We start from the raw sequence: 15,432 nt of genomic DNA on the forward strand, positions 1-15,432 counted from the left end.
CGTTAAATACATTGAGAAGGGGGTTGGGTGGACAGAGAAAGAGGAAGAGATACAGATTGAGAGATAGAGATGGAGACAGACAGAGGTAGCTACAGAAAAACAGAGAGAGGCAGAAAGTGAGAGAAAAAGAAAAAGAGAGAGAGAGAGACAGAGCCAAACGCCGGCTGTACTCTTTTCCAAAGATGTTGCCTGGCCTGCTGAGATCCTCCAGCACTTTGTGTGCATTGCTTGGATTTCCAGCATCTGCAGATTTTCTCTTCTGAGAGAGAGAGAGGGAGAGAGAGAGAGGGGGGGGGGTAGAGAGCGAGTCAGACACAGAGTCAAACAGAGAAAGAGACGAAGAGGGCGAGAGAGAAAGAGGGGTAAAGAGCGACAGGAAGAAAGAGAGAAAAAGTGAGAGAAAGAAAGAAAGAGAGAAAGGCACAGAGAGAGAAAAGAAACTGTTTATTTTATGACAAATCACACTGATTGCAAACCAGTATTAAAATCTATTTCACTCAAAAAATAAGAATTCTAGTACTGGTCTAATCTATATCCCTCTCCTTTCATAATTACTTTAAATGTGTTTAATTCCTAGATACATTTCTTACAACAATGAAATTTAAGTACCTATTTACGAAGTTGCTACAGTTTCTCCGAGTTGCTAGGATAATAGGGAGACTATTGCTGGCCACCAAGTTTTGATAACAATTCTGTCGTCGTTAAATCTTTCAGTGGCTTCACATAAATGGAATTGATTTGTAAAATGCAAGTACACAATTCAGCCCTTACGGCGAGGTTCAGTACTGAAGAACTCCGGCTGCAGGAATTTAGCAGTATGTTTGAAATGACCACCACTGTGAAACTCCACAGCCAATGCAGTCATGTGTTTCTCTTAAAAAGACAATGAACCGTGATACTATGAATCCTTCTGTTTAATAATTTTATATTCGGTACTTGACATTTATGACGTTTTTTTGTAAAAATGTTCACATTGAATAAAGAGTTAGCCATGTTACATTATGGTTAACCCGTTTTTCAATTGAATTTGTGCTCTGTGTATTAAAGGTTAACACTCAGGGAATCCTTTAACAAGATTATATAGTAATTCTGTTGATGGAGATTACTTGATTCATTATTATTTATTGATAAACTCCATACCATTCCCGATAAAGTTCTGATCATTTTATGCATGCGAATGAAACGGAGATAGTTGATTGCAAACAGCTACAACATCAGAAAATTATATTTCGCCTCTCCGCTACTGACTGAATTTTTTATTTTTTTCCTCCTCATGTCGAAACATTTAACATCTTGAGCACCATATCACGATGTCATATACCTTGAACACCCATTTCGAATCATTGTTGACATGGCTCCCAGCAACAAATTAGCTTCTGGGGAGAAATCATGCCGGACTCGCGGAAGTGAGGAAGGAAGGTGGGGGGGGGGGGGGGGGGGAGAAAGTTACAAAGATGAACACACTGGCTTTCAACAGATCAGCTGTCAATGTTAGAGTGCGCGCCTCGATTTCCCCAGAACTGAGGATTTTGCCACGTCGAACGTTTCATTTGGCACAAATCGCATCTTTAGCAACAAAACAGATGAAACGCCAAAAAGTATTTAAGGGTAAAAGAAGCCGCGGCAGCGGGATGAATGTCGAACATTAATAACCAGCTGCTCTGTGAATATTTCCAAACTTGGTGCAATTTTTTTAGACTATGAAGTTTGGAATTCATTCAAGATTTTGCCAGGAAAACTTTTTTTTTAAACGTAGAGGTCTTATTTTAGGCATAACCATAATAGGTAGAATTATACAAAGACGAAGCGCGAATAATTACCGTTCAAATTTTAGGAGATTGTTTAGCAAGCACCATATTGTTTTGTGGCCTAAACGCCCCAGGTTCACGTGTTGCGTGATTCTTCATGAATCGCGGAGTAATACACACGCACGCAAAATGCTGGAGGAACTCTGCAGGTCAGGCAGCATCTATGGAGAGGAATAAAGCAACGATGTTTCGGGGATGAGAGACCCTCAGACCTCAGGAGGGGTCTCGGTCCGAAACGTCGACTCTGTACTCTTTTCCATGGATGCTGCCTGACCTGCTGAGTTCCTCCAGCGTTTTGTGTGTGGTTTACCAGCTTCTGCAGGATCTCGTGTTTTTATGAATCGCATCTGTTTCCTGGACTGGTCTGGATGGCAGAGGCGGGCACACCGTTTTAAATGTTTTCCTGAATAATTTTACTTCTTGTATTCCGAAGGAGCCATCTAAATCCAGAAAGATCGATAGCTGTAAGGGGTGTCCATTACTTAAATGCTGTTGGTTAACCCGCGGCATCTTTAAAATTGAGACTGGATTCGGAGCTCTCCAAATTAAACACACTGCTTATGACTTATTAAGGAGCCATTGCTTTGAAATATTCCAATGTAATTTGTGATTTGCTTTAAATAAATTCGGGCCTTCATTCCTTTCGGGATATTATTTACCATCATCTCATTAAATTGTTGCAAATGAATTCAGATGAAGTGAGACAATGGAAATGTTTACTCCCCTCCGTTAGCCCTCAACTAAAACAGCTGACTGAATCGAATCGAATAACCACATACAACACGAGTGAATCTGCAGATGCTGGAAATAAATAAAAACACAAAATGCTGGCAGAACTCAGCAGGCCAGCCAGCGTCTATGGGAATCTATTCCAGCATCCCATAGATGCTGTCTGGCCTGCTGAGTTCTGCCAGCATTTTGTGGTTTTACGAATAAGCACATACGTGTATTTTAACAAAGCACGCAGTTTGAACTGCCTGTGCATGAGCACAAGGGATTCTGCAGATGCTGGAAATCCAGAGCAACACACACAAAATGCCGGAGGAACTCAGCAGGTCGGGCAGCATCTATGGAGAGAGATAAACTGTCAACGTTCCGGGTCGAGACTCTTCATCGGGACTATAAAGGAAGAAGGCAAGAAGCCAAAACGCTGTTTTTAAATGTGACGAGTTTCTTAATGCCATCGGGCATATAAACACAAACAAGGCCGCGCGTCTGGCTAAACTACCCTGTTAAACAATTAGAAATAATCTGTGGCCCGTTCTATCGTTCTCCCTTAAATAATGTTCCTGTACTTAACGCTGCCAGTCAGGTGAAATGGATGGAGCTGTCGAAATCTTTGCGCACTTCTACACTGGAGTATAACACACAAGAACGTCAAGTACTTCCTACCCCTGCCCATCACAAGTTGGGTGGAATAAATGGACTCGAATTTATATTCAAATTGCGGGGCTTTTTTTGAATTCCATGCGCGGTGATTTTTAACTTGCAACCAATTCTTCTCTCCGCCCCCCCCCCCCCCCCCACGACACACACACACACACACACACACACACACACACACACACACACACACACACACACACACACACACACACACACTACTCGACGTAAATAATACCCAGTACCCAGGTTAAGATGTCAATCTGTATGCGTGGCTACAATATGTGAAACGCACTTTACCAGCTATTTGCATTAAAAAAAAACACCAGCACTACTGGGACTTGTAAGTTACGCACAATGGAGAAACGATTTCATGGCAATTCACTTGTGGGTATAATAATGTGTAACGGAACTTTAAAATAAAAACATTCTTCGGGGAGCAAACATACACCAAAGCCAATGATAATTTAATGGCAATTTATTCTCAATGCTGTATAAAACAGTATTAAAAGCTTGGGAGATAAATAACGTGACATCAGCAGCGGCATAAGATGCTTTACACTGAATTCTAAAAATATTTATTTTTGATTCTTGTTAAGGTTATAATAGCACGTCTTTATTTTCAACGACTGCAAATATAATACTTAAAAAGCAAGATTGTTTAATGTCATTTCCTGTACACAAGTGTAAAGGAGAACAAAATAATTGTTACTCCGGATCTGGTGCAGCACAAAAAAAAACACTAAGATATAGAATACAATAATAATTTTAAAACACAATAAATATTAAATACGTAACATAGCTTCTATACATAGATTGAGTGTATGCACATAAAGTAACTCCAGGCATGGCTTGCCACGATTATTTTCACGGGCGCTCGTTAAAGCACTTGGACTGACTGATTCATACTAGTTAAAGGCTGCTTATGCACTGACTGGATTTGAAATCAAAAGATGTAGCGCCCGGGTAGCGGGATTGCCCCCCTGATATCTCGGCATAGTACAGCGAGAACGCGAACAGCGCCGAGGAAAGTTACACGGACAGAGCCGAGACTGCGTGCGAACACCTGTTTACTTACCCGAGGAAAGTTCGTGTGCGTTTGGGGGGGGGGAAGAATTAATGAAACAGGCCATTTCCCCCCCTCTCCCCCACAGATAATTCCGAGATGAATTTCCTTGGTCTGAAGAAGAGGCGGATAAGAATTAAGCCGAGCCACAGAACATGCAGGGAGAAGCGATCAATACACAGCCTGACCATAGCAGCTGGCAGATGGTTGGGGGAAAAAAACGCAACTAAACTGTTTCTCTCTGGGCCCCGGACGGCCTGCGATCACTTAAGCAGAGGAAAGTGAGAGTCTAATTACATGCAAATTTAAATTAACTATCACACGGTAATTTTGAATGAACAAGGCATCCTGCCTTGGATTTGTTTTAAGTCAGGATGCATCACCATATTTGCAGAATTTGTCTCCAAAATGCTTAGATCTCTGAACACAAATACAACACCGATCACACGAGCGTTGCACCGGCCTGATTTCCTTTGGAATGTTTTGTGCTGATGATTTGTTCGGGACCTTTCTTTGTAATTAATGATCGTATTTAAATTAATTGAAATGGCGAGCTTTCAGAAGCCGGGAGCGGAATGGGGAGCCAGCCGTACTTAAAGGGACCAGACAAGGGGCCTTTCACTGGCGTCGCGTTTCCCCGGTCGAAATTCAACCCAGTTTAATGTTAAAAGTTGAACTTCTATCCACTTGTGCGGTTTTTTTAAACGGAGCATCTCGCTGTAATAATAGGACAATATTTGTACCCGCTCTGTTCACGCATTTTCAGCGCATTTGGCCGCGCTTTGACTAATGATACCTTATCGATTTTAGACGAAGCAATGAGGTGTTGCGGATCCCCCGCTTGAATGAAGAGTGTATTTAGTTTTCTAAATTATATTTTGTTAATTATAAAACGGCTGGCGGAGAAATAGGGCTTCGGCAAAGCTCTACAACCGGTGATGAAAGCGACCTTCCCTCTGCGCAATTGAACGGTAGTTTTAAATTTCTCACTACGGAATTCCCATTAGCCTGGATTTGCATTTAATTCAGCAAAAACAAATATTACAAGGCAGCAGATACGTAGGGTTTAATATATCAAGGGCAAATACAGTATATAAATAAATTGCTCACATTGTCTGCATCTAATGCCTTTCATATTGATTGCAACAGAAATTCATATTTTAGAAACAAACAAATAAACATTTCCCCTTCGACGTTCCACGTTTGGAAGGGTGGATACGGAATCCAAAATACGACAAACATACACATGTACAAGAGGAAACACCACGCTTCGCTTCATTTCAATTTTAAACCCCTTGGTGCTTAAATGGAGATTGCAAAATGTTCAGGCTGTAACTTGGAGCATTACATTTCCAAGTGGCTGTTTCTAGGCTGATTGTTTGAACCAAATAAAGTAAAATATTTTTAAATGAACCTTCTGGGAAGTGTGTGTGTGTGTGTGTGTGTGTGTGTGTGTGTGTGTGTGTGTGTGTGTGTGTGTGTGTGTGTGTGTGTGTGTGTGTGTGTGTGTGTGTGTGTGTGTGTGTGATGTTCGTATGGCGAGACTTGTTTCGAACAATACGGGAACAAGTTCATTAAAATCTCCTGTGCAGGGTCTATGTGCCGCCGCTTCAGACGAGTCAGCCCATATCGACTCTGTAGTGATAGTACTCTATAAACACGCGGTATATTTTAGCTGTGAAGCTGTTCTGTTAGTGGATTCGCTTGCTGCTGCGGCCAGTAAACACAGTTCAAAAGTTATGAAACATTTTCAAAACCTTCGACCTGAGTATATTCAGAATCAAAGCACTCTCAGCTGGATTCTTGTAGTTCTTTATTTTGCAAATCCTCTGCAAGTCCCTTAATGCAACACTTTCATCCCCAAACACCCCTCTCTTTGCAGCTCCCACTCGCAGGGTCAGTGTTTTGCCAATCACGGCCCAGCGTGGAGATTTTCATCAAATCATTTGCAAATGGCTATGAAGCCACCAAATATCAGGGCTAGATCTCAAAATATTCCAAATAATAATCAGAAGTGTCAAAAACATCTAGACCTTTAGAGAGACGTTTAGATAGGCACATGAATGTGAGGAAATTGAAGGATATGGACATTGTACAGGGGTAAGGGATTGGTTTAGTTAGTCATTCGATTAATAATTTATTTGATGCGCCACGACTTTGTGGGCCGAAGGGCCTGTTCCTGAACTGTACTGTTCTGTATTTTAATCAGATTGAATATCACTGTCAAATGTCGTGAAATTTGTTGTTTTGCGAGAATAACTATATATTACAATATGATATAGACATATATGTGTTTGTGTATGGGGTGTGTGTGTATGTGTGTGTGTGTGTGTGTGTGTGTGTGTGTGTGTGTGTGTGTTCGTGAGTGTGCGTGTAATACAAAAACTGAGCAGAAAATAGTGAGGTAATGGGATGGTGTTCGTGAGTTGCTTCATTATCCGTTCAGAAATCTGATGGCGGAGGGGAAGAAGCTGGTCCGAAAACGTTGGAAGTGTGCCTTTAGGCTCCTGTACCTCCTCCCTGACGGTGGCAATGAGCAAAAGGCATGGGCAAAGCACAACCGTTTGGTCATTTGCAATGGGAATTAGTAGGGGTGGTTATACACACAGGGTGACAGAACCATCGAAAGCAAATGCAAATTGCTGGTTTTAAGTTCTATCTCTCCCCTCGTTTAAATGAAAGCTAATTAATAGGCCCAGAGTAGTCTGGTTTATTTGATTGGCATACTGCGGCGAAACGGAAGTGTTTTCTGATTCTGATCGGAGTGTTGCTTCCCTGTTGTTGTCATCTATCAATATGGTGATAAAATGTTGCTGATAACTTAATTCTCGAAAGGCTCCCCAGCGCTGAAGGTAGTTTTCGATAGAGAACCTAGGCTACCAGCACTCTGTGACAGCAGGGGCTACTCTAGTTTGAACGGTTGATTGAGACGGTGGTAGATCTCAGTAAAAAAAAAGAAATCTTAAGTATTAGCAAGTCGAGCAGAAGTAACCGTGTGTGCAAAGCAGGGGCTGCGAATCATCCAACAATAAACACACCGGCTTCAGTACCTCCCGCTGGAAATCTGAAGAAATTGGAAACATTATTTTTTATTTGGCGAATGGTGGTGATGTTTATTTAAAAGATGCTAAAATAGTCATTGTTCTCAATTGGGCAGTGATCAGCATGTCTCAATGAAGACTTGCAATTTCTAAATTACTGGTTTGGTCTTATGGCATTCTAGTCACATAGACAGATAGAAAGAGGGACATGGATGGATGGATGAATGGATACATAGATAGATAGATAGATAGATAGATAGATAGATAATAGACAGACAGATAGATAGACAGACAGACAGATAGATATATAGACAGCTAGCTGGATAGATAGATAGATAGATAGATAGGTAGATAGATAGATAGATAGATAGATAGATAGATAGATAGATAGACAGACAGCCAGATAGATAGATAGATGACCAGATATGCGGGAAAACTGATAGACATTTCAAACGTTGGGAGTTTGTTTTCGTGAACAGAATTTTTGCAGAGTAGGTTATGCATCCTAGGTGTTGGTTGCTATAATCCTCAGCCTTAAAGGCCGGATCTCCGAAAGCGGGTCTAAAGAGCAAGCCTTTTCTCTATCGCATTCAACACAGCTCTCAATTATCCAGTGAATGAGTTTTAATTGGCACACTGTACTTCATTCCAAAACGATTAAGTTAGGATTAAATCTTATTCCTAAAAGTTAATAAGCGATTTTAAATTTTGTTTGATCTAATTAATCAAACGACTACAACTAATGCAATACCCGCAACCCTGCTTTCCATTACTACATCCTTGTCATTTGCAAAACTCATCCCAGTTATAAAGTTAACTGCTTGTACACAACCGAGTAAAGACAGCCCTGTGCTCTGGTTAATTGAAAACACAAAGAGCCAATAGCTCTATAAGGGGAGTTGGAGCGTGGAAAGCAACCTTGGATAATTTAGCACATACGTTGTTTGATCTGAACCTTCCGGGTTCTAGGTAAATGTAGTGATAAGAGCAAGGCTCCGGAAGTCAGTAATGAGATGTGGGACTGGTGACGTCAAGGGTGGATGTGAGATTGCGCACCGACCCTCTGGCTCCCCCTCTCTCTCTCTCCAATCTGCAGCCGTTAAACATCAGCCCAAGGACCCGCACATCAGTCAGAGAGGGCGAGCGGAGCGAGCCCGTAGCACTGAATTCGAGACAGAGAAAGAGAGAGAGAGAAAAAGAGAGAAGGGGGTGGAGAGAGAGGGAGGGAGAGAGAGAGAGTGAGAGAGAGAGAGGGGGAGGGAGAAAGGGTGAGAGCGAAGGAGAGAGAGTGAGAGAGAAAGGGAGAGAGAGAGAGGGACTGCAAAATGCTCGATCGAACGGATGAATAGCTATTGATGCTGATCCCGCTGCAGCGACCATGGAGCTTACAATGGACAATATTGGGAATATCCACGGCGTAACCCAGGCCAGCGACCTGATGAATAGTTCTCACAATCGCCAAGCTTCTCACCGGAGTCTCTCATCCCACGGCCGACCCGCGATGGTGTCCAGCATGGCTTCGATCCTGGAAGGAGGCGAGTACCGTCCGGATCACAGCCTGTCCGCTCCCCTGCACCCGGCCATGAGTATGTCCTGCGACAGCCCTCCCGGAATGAGTCTCAGCAGCACCTACACCACGCTGACACCCCTCCAGCACCTGCCGCCCATCTCGACGGTGTCGGACAAATTCCACCACCCGCATCATCACCACCACCACCACCACCCGCACCAGAGGCTGGCCGGCAACGTGAGTGGTAGCTTCACCCTCATGAGGGATGAGAGGGGCTTACCGTCCATGGGCAATCTCTACAGCCCCTACCACAAGGACATGGCGACGATGGGACAGCCGCTGTCCCCCCTCTCCAATGGACTGGGAACACTGCACAACTCTCAACAGTCCCTGACCCCTTATGGCGGACACATGGCGAACGAGAAGATGCTCTCCCCAAATGGTTTCGACTCCCACGCCGCTATGCTCTCCAGGGGGGACGAGCACCTAACCCGGGGGCTGGCTGCTCCTGGAGCCGGGATGATGGCCCACCTCAACGGGATGCACCATCACAGCCACCACCACGGGCAGAGCAACGGCTCCATGCTCTCCACCGAGCGCGACCGCCAGGCCTCCGTGTCCGGATCACAAGGCGGTACCTCCAACCAAGTCGAGGAGATCAACACCAAGGAGGTGGCTCAGCGGATCACCGCCGAGCTCAAGCGCTACAGCATCCCCCAGGCCATTTTCGCGCAGCGTATTCTGTGCCGGTCACAGGGCACTCTGTCGGATCTGCTGAGGAACCCCAAACCGTGGAGTAAGCTCAAATCCGGGCGGGAGACCTTCAGGAGGATGTGGAAGTGGCTTCAGGAACCAGAGTTCCAAAGGATGTCTGCACTGAGGCTCGCAGGTAGGACGAATAGTGCACGGAGGGTTTCGGTCAATTGCTTTTAATACCGATGCTAACACAACGCATATAATGCAAACTTAAAACACGCTAAATCATGCAACAAATCCGGGAAACTTTGTGCAGCACACTGAATACCTTTCCTTTGGGTAAAATGAAAGAAATGCTTCACAGTATATCCCGGTCTCTGCGCATCGATCCCCTATATTTCTATTTCTTTGTCTGTTTGACATTGTGTGTGCTTGACACCCGCGCTCACATCGTGTCTCCCTTATCCCATTCACACACGCTATTTACTACAAGAAGGCTTTTCCCATTACCCTCGTCCTCCCAACACCACCCCTCCCATCTCATGTTTAGCATATGTAAATACCGTGATAATTCTTTGCTGCGGAAACAGATAGAGAAGGGTCGCTGCTACCTGTGCCGTCACACAAGGACAGATTGTATCTAACCTCCCGCTCTTTCCGTGTACGAGTTCTCCCAGGGAGCCATCTCTGCCCATTATACGATTCCTATTGATAAACACATTTGTTTTCGGCCGGCTACATTTTCCGCGCTGAATGAAAGGGGTCTGTGCCTTGTTTTAATTAAGTCTGGGTTTAAGAAACTGTCATGGCATTCCATCGTTGGCGCTGGTAGAAAATAATGGTATTTGAATGGGGCTGGTGTGTCAGCTTCACTATTAAAGAAAAGCTTTTAATATTAGACCTGATTTTTACCAATGCTACTTCCACAGTACAGTATTCGTACCAAGAACTATTCCTCCTCATCCTCTTCTTTTTAAGTGAAAGGAATTAATCTTTTAATGGCTTTTTATAAATGAGTTGTGGGCCACCTAGTGTAATTAATGTGACAATGAATTCAGCGTGTCCGACACTGCATGGATTCCCCCCGCACAAATACCGCCGAGTCCTCTCCAGGCAGAGTGGCAGCCCTGACCTCAGGTACGCAATCCACAAGGATCCGCATTCCCTACAATTCACCTGCCCCTTAATTAGGTACGAATCGAGGCATCTTTTAGTTACAGTCGATGCGCTATTGAAAAGCAGTTAATGTAATGCAGATTGCCATTGGTTTTACAAGGCTCTGATAAATAAAGATTTAAACTGTCCTGAATTGGTTTTTTTAAGTGTCTCTGGTGTTAAACTCAATCGAGCGTTTCTGTTTTATTTCAGTTCCAAAATGTACCATGTGAAAGTTCAGGCAATTAGCACAATTCAGTTAAACATCACTGGACGTGACAACGCAAACGCAATTAGAATGAAAACATTCAAATTAAGCATTTTTAAAAAAATATAATACGTATTCTGGACTTTGAACGGCAATATCTTAAAATCAGAATCAGGTTTAATATCACTGACACGCCGTGAAAGTTGTTGTTCTGTGGCAGCGGTACATTGCAATTCACAATTAAAAAGCTATATATTTTGTCACATAAACAAATATATGAAATAAATTAAATAAGTTGTGCAAAAAGAGAGCAAAAATATAGTGAGCTAGTGTGCAGGGGTTCATTGTCCATTCAGAAATCTGATGGCGGAGGGGAAGAAGCTATTTCTAGAACGCCGAGTGTGTGTCTTCTAACACTTTTTAAAAATCTAACATTTTTTAATTAATCCCTTAGTGCAGGTCTCTTTGAACTCGACATTTAAATCTAATGTACTATAAACCACCGGCGCTAGAATATAACACGACCAATATTTTAAAACAGATGGCGTGCACTGCGGATAGCATTTTTCTTTAACTGCTAGATTATATGCACTGAGGCTTTCTGTTCAGGATAAGTTCTTTGTTACCTCTATAACTGAACTGTAATCAGATGCGGGTTGCCTTGGGATCTAGGCGCAACCTAGACTGAAATAATTAATGGTTTGCTGTTTTTGGTTGTGTAAATAAAGAGGTTTGGGGGTGTCGTGACAGTGCCCTCCGTGTGATATTGTGAGATAAGCAGCAAAAAAGTAGAAATAGCCAGAATTTTTTCCACCAGGGTGAGACAGAATCGTCGTGTTTCAAACCACAAAATCAATAGCTTCGAATTACAATTCGGAATTCATCACAGTCAAAGAAATCGATTTTTAGGGTTGTTCAAATATTTTGAAATGGGTATAACACGACCAGATAATGTTACATATGAGACTGCATGGAGAACAGAGAACTGCAAGTGAACGCGTTGGGGTCGTCTCAGATATCCTGGATGTAATTGCATGTAAAGTAGCGATGATTGGGGCACCTTGGGGGACCAATGGGAGGGAGTGTGCGGTTTCATTGGGTTTACAAGGGAAAAGGGTGATACGCGAGAAAAGTCGTTTCAGGAAGCTTTCGCGGGGTCCCAAAAGCCCGCTTGATTCGTCTCTGTGTTTCTCTATATCAGATCGCTTTCACCTGTCCAGCGGTAATGAAGGTATTGTTTTCAGTAAATGTCCCACATCAATTACACAGAGTGCTAACAGCGTCAATGCCCGTCAATTTTCTAGTATCTGAACCACGCTATAATTTGTACACGATATTCTCGGTAGCACGAGGTGTCTGTGTATTAGGTTCCTCTGCTGCTGTGATCATTATAATTCTGGTCGTCCTGTCGGCGATTAGCTGTCCACACTGGGCTAAAGCTGCGTCCATTCAAACAGGCAACACCATCAACAATTCACGTGGCAATACTTCACCTCTGAGAGACTCCCCAATGACAGGTGTTAACATTGGTCGGGATAAATTCTGCAATCGGCACTTTAACACCCCTTATGCTTGTGTAGATGCGCCCAGAGGTTACCATTTCCCGGACGTTTTAGGGATGAAGCGGGACCCACCAGCCAACTTTTTATTTAATTAAAAATACAGCACGGTAACAGGCCCTCCGGGTCGACGAGCCAGCGCTGCCCAATTAATATACTTAATCAATTAATCGTCTTTGGAATGTGGGAAGAAAGCCACGCAGTCACGGGGAGAAAGTACAAACTTCTTGCAGGCAGCGGCGGGAACTGTTCTCCGCTCGTTGGCGCTATAAAACAACGCGCTCACCGCTACGCTACCATGCTGCCCGTTGTTTAATGAAACCCCCATTCATATGGGGATGTCCTCGTTTAATGAACACTCTGAGCGCTGAAATGCCGAATACACAAATACCTAACATATTTAACCCCCTTTCCTATACCGCGCCTGCAGATTAACGCTCAGTTATTTAAAAGGGTTTTAACACAACTCTGGGATGGATCCATACTTTGGTGGACACGCGAAATCCAGAGCAAGACTCTCAGAATGCCGAAGAAATTCAGCGGGTCAGGCGGCATCTATGTCGACGTTTCGGGCCGAGGCTCTTCGTCAGAACTGTTGACTGTTTATTCATCTCCATAGATGCTGCCTGACTTTGTCGAGATCCTGCAGAATTTTGCATCTATACTTTGGTGGCGATCTTGGTATCAGTTGGGAACGGAAATGAGCTGGCTTGTGTTTTGTAAGGTTTGTAATCCACGTTATTTGGAGCCCTCCCAGAGGAATTGTTTGACGGCAATACAGAAAAGTTTACTCTTATTCTAAATAGAGATTGGCAAAAAATGGACATTCTTTAACCTGCCCATCAATTAGTAACATATTAATTCAAGTCTCAGTGCCACGTACAGCCGTACACATACTGCTACCATAATAAATATAATTATTAACCGCACCCAACCGAAATCATTCTATGCTTTCTTAAATGAAGATCTTCGGAAGCAATTCCTAGGACATTTGCAAATGTGTGACTTTCTATAGCCGGGTGCATTAAAGTGTGGATATATGGATATGACCGTGAATACGTGGATCCCGGATCGGCATCCACGATCACCCGAACACCCACCAATAGACAACCCCTTAGGAGATCATGCTCGACTCCAGAGACCACACAATGACTGTTGTTGACGAAAAAGAATCAAATCTATTTCACCTGTGGGCACCCAGTTCACGTAGAACTTTGAACGCAGAGCAGCACGGCATAGGCGCAATATTTGTGCCGAGCCAAAATAAAAATAGTAATCAAACAGCTAACTGCTCCCTACGCAATATCCATATTCTTCCATTTCCCTCACACCCACGTGCCTATCTAAATGTATCTAAAAGTCTCTAATGTCTCTGCCTCCACCAGCACCCCAGGAAGGACATTCCGGGCTCCACCACATTCTGTAAAATACTTGCTCCTCACATCTCCTTTGCAATTGCTTCCTCTCATGCCCTCTGATATTAGACATATCAACACTTGGGAAAAGACAGCATATGTATCTAAATGCTTATTGGACTCAATAGTCATCGGGTGTCTATAAAGGTAGCACATGGAAGGTTAAGTTTTCAGAGCGGGCGCGTGGAAGGCGCTGCCAGGGCTGCTGCTGGAGTCAGATACATTAATCAACTCGTAGGCAGGCGCACAGATGATAGAAAAATGGACAACCGTGGAAGAAGGAAGGGTTAGATTGATTTCAGTGTGGGTTAAAAGATGGGCACAACACCATGGGCCGAATGTCTGTGCTTGCTGTCATGTTCTGCGTTCTGTATTGGTCTCTGTCTTTGCAGACTGAGAAGGTGGAACGGTATCCAATGCGTAATGTTCCCGGCGTGAGTAAATGAGTCAGAATCAGAATTAAAGTCAGGTTTAATTTCACTGACATATATCATCTTGTTTTACGGAAGCAGTACATAGCAACAGATAATAAAAACACTATAAATTACAATTATATATAAAAATAAGGTTAAACAAGTAGTACAAAACGAGAGCAAAACAAAAGAAAAAAGTAGTGAGTGCTTGGGTTTATTGCCCATTCAGAAATCTGCTGGGCGCGTGGAAGAATGATGGTGTTACGGAGGGGAGAACGGGGGTTTGGTAAGGTGGGGAGCCGAGTTTGTGCCAGCACTGAACAGCCCTGTCCATGCTCCGGGGAAACACGTTCTGCTCTCCAACGTGATCCAGAGCTTGCTACCCACATCACCTCGAGGGTGGAGATTTTCTGTCGCACGTCTCTATTGTTCTAGTTAATGAAATCAAAATGGGGTGCTGGCTGCAGCTCACCTGGGTTGCGAAAACAGAGATCCACATGTTCCACGCGACGGGGGAGTGGTGGTGGTCATCGGGCACGGGACAGGCAGGGCAGCCGGGATGATGTTTGGGAACGCAGCTTTATTCCACTGAGAAATGGGGTTGGATTCCCTAAAATAGCCTGTTCAATAAATCGCCACAGATGTTTCTGCAGAGTCAAACTTTATCGATTGATCAGTGATGGTCGCCAACAGCCATAAGGGGTAGCTGACCATTCACCAGGGTACAGACACACACACACACACACACACACACACACACACACACACACACACACACACACACACACACACACGCACACACTCACACACACACTCACTCACACACACTCACTCACTCACTCACACACACACACACACACACTCACTCACACACACACACATACACACACGCACACACTCACACACACACTCACTCACACACACACACACCACACACACACACACTCACTCGCTCGCTCACACACACACTCACTCACTCACTCACACACATACTCACTCACTCACACACACACACACACACACACACACACACACACACACACACACACACACACACACACACACACTCACTCGCACACAAACCCGGACACAAAAAGAATCACTCAGCTTTTCGATTGCTCGTCTACGATTGATGAACTTTCACTGGTAGTTAAAAAGAGAATGGATCAATAACTATT

At 43.8% G+C, this 15,432-nt stretch overlaps 1 protein-coding gene across 1 annotated transcript in view; it reads left to right on the top strand.

Moving 5' to 3' along the window:
• The first annotated feature begins 8,676 nt into the window (after positions 1–8,676).
• LOC132405775 (one cut domain family member 2-like) overlaps positions 8,677–15,432 on the top strand; it is a 134,528-nt gene continuing 127,772 nt past the window's right edge. Inside the window, exon 1 of the mRNA XM_059990786.1 lies at positions 8,677–9,697. Coding sequence (XP_059846769.1) covers positions 8,677–9,697 — 1,021 coding nt within the window. The remainder of the gene's footprint in view (positions 9,698–15,432) is intronic.

Source organism: Hypanus sabinus, chromosome 16, assembly GCF_030144855.1.
Source record: "Hypanus sabinus isolate sHypSab1 chromosome 16, sHypSab1.hap1, whole genome shotgun sequence".
In the NCBI taxonomy this organism is placed as follows: Eukaryota; Metazoa; Chordata; class Chondrichthyes; order Myliobatiformes; family Dasyatidae; genus Hypanus; species Hypanus sabinus.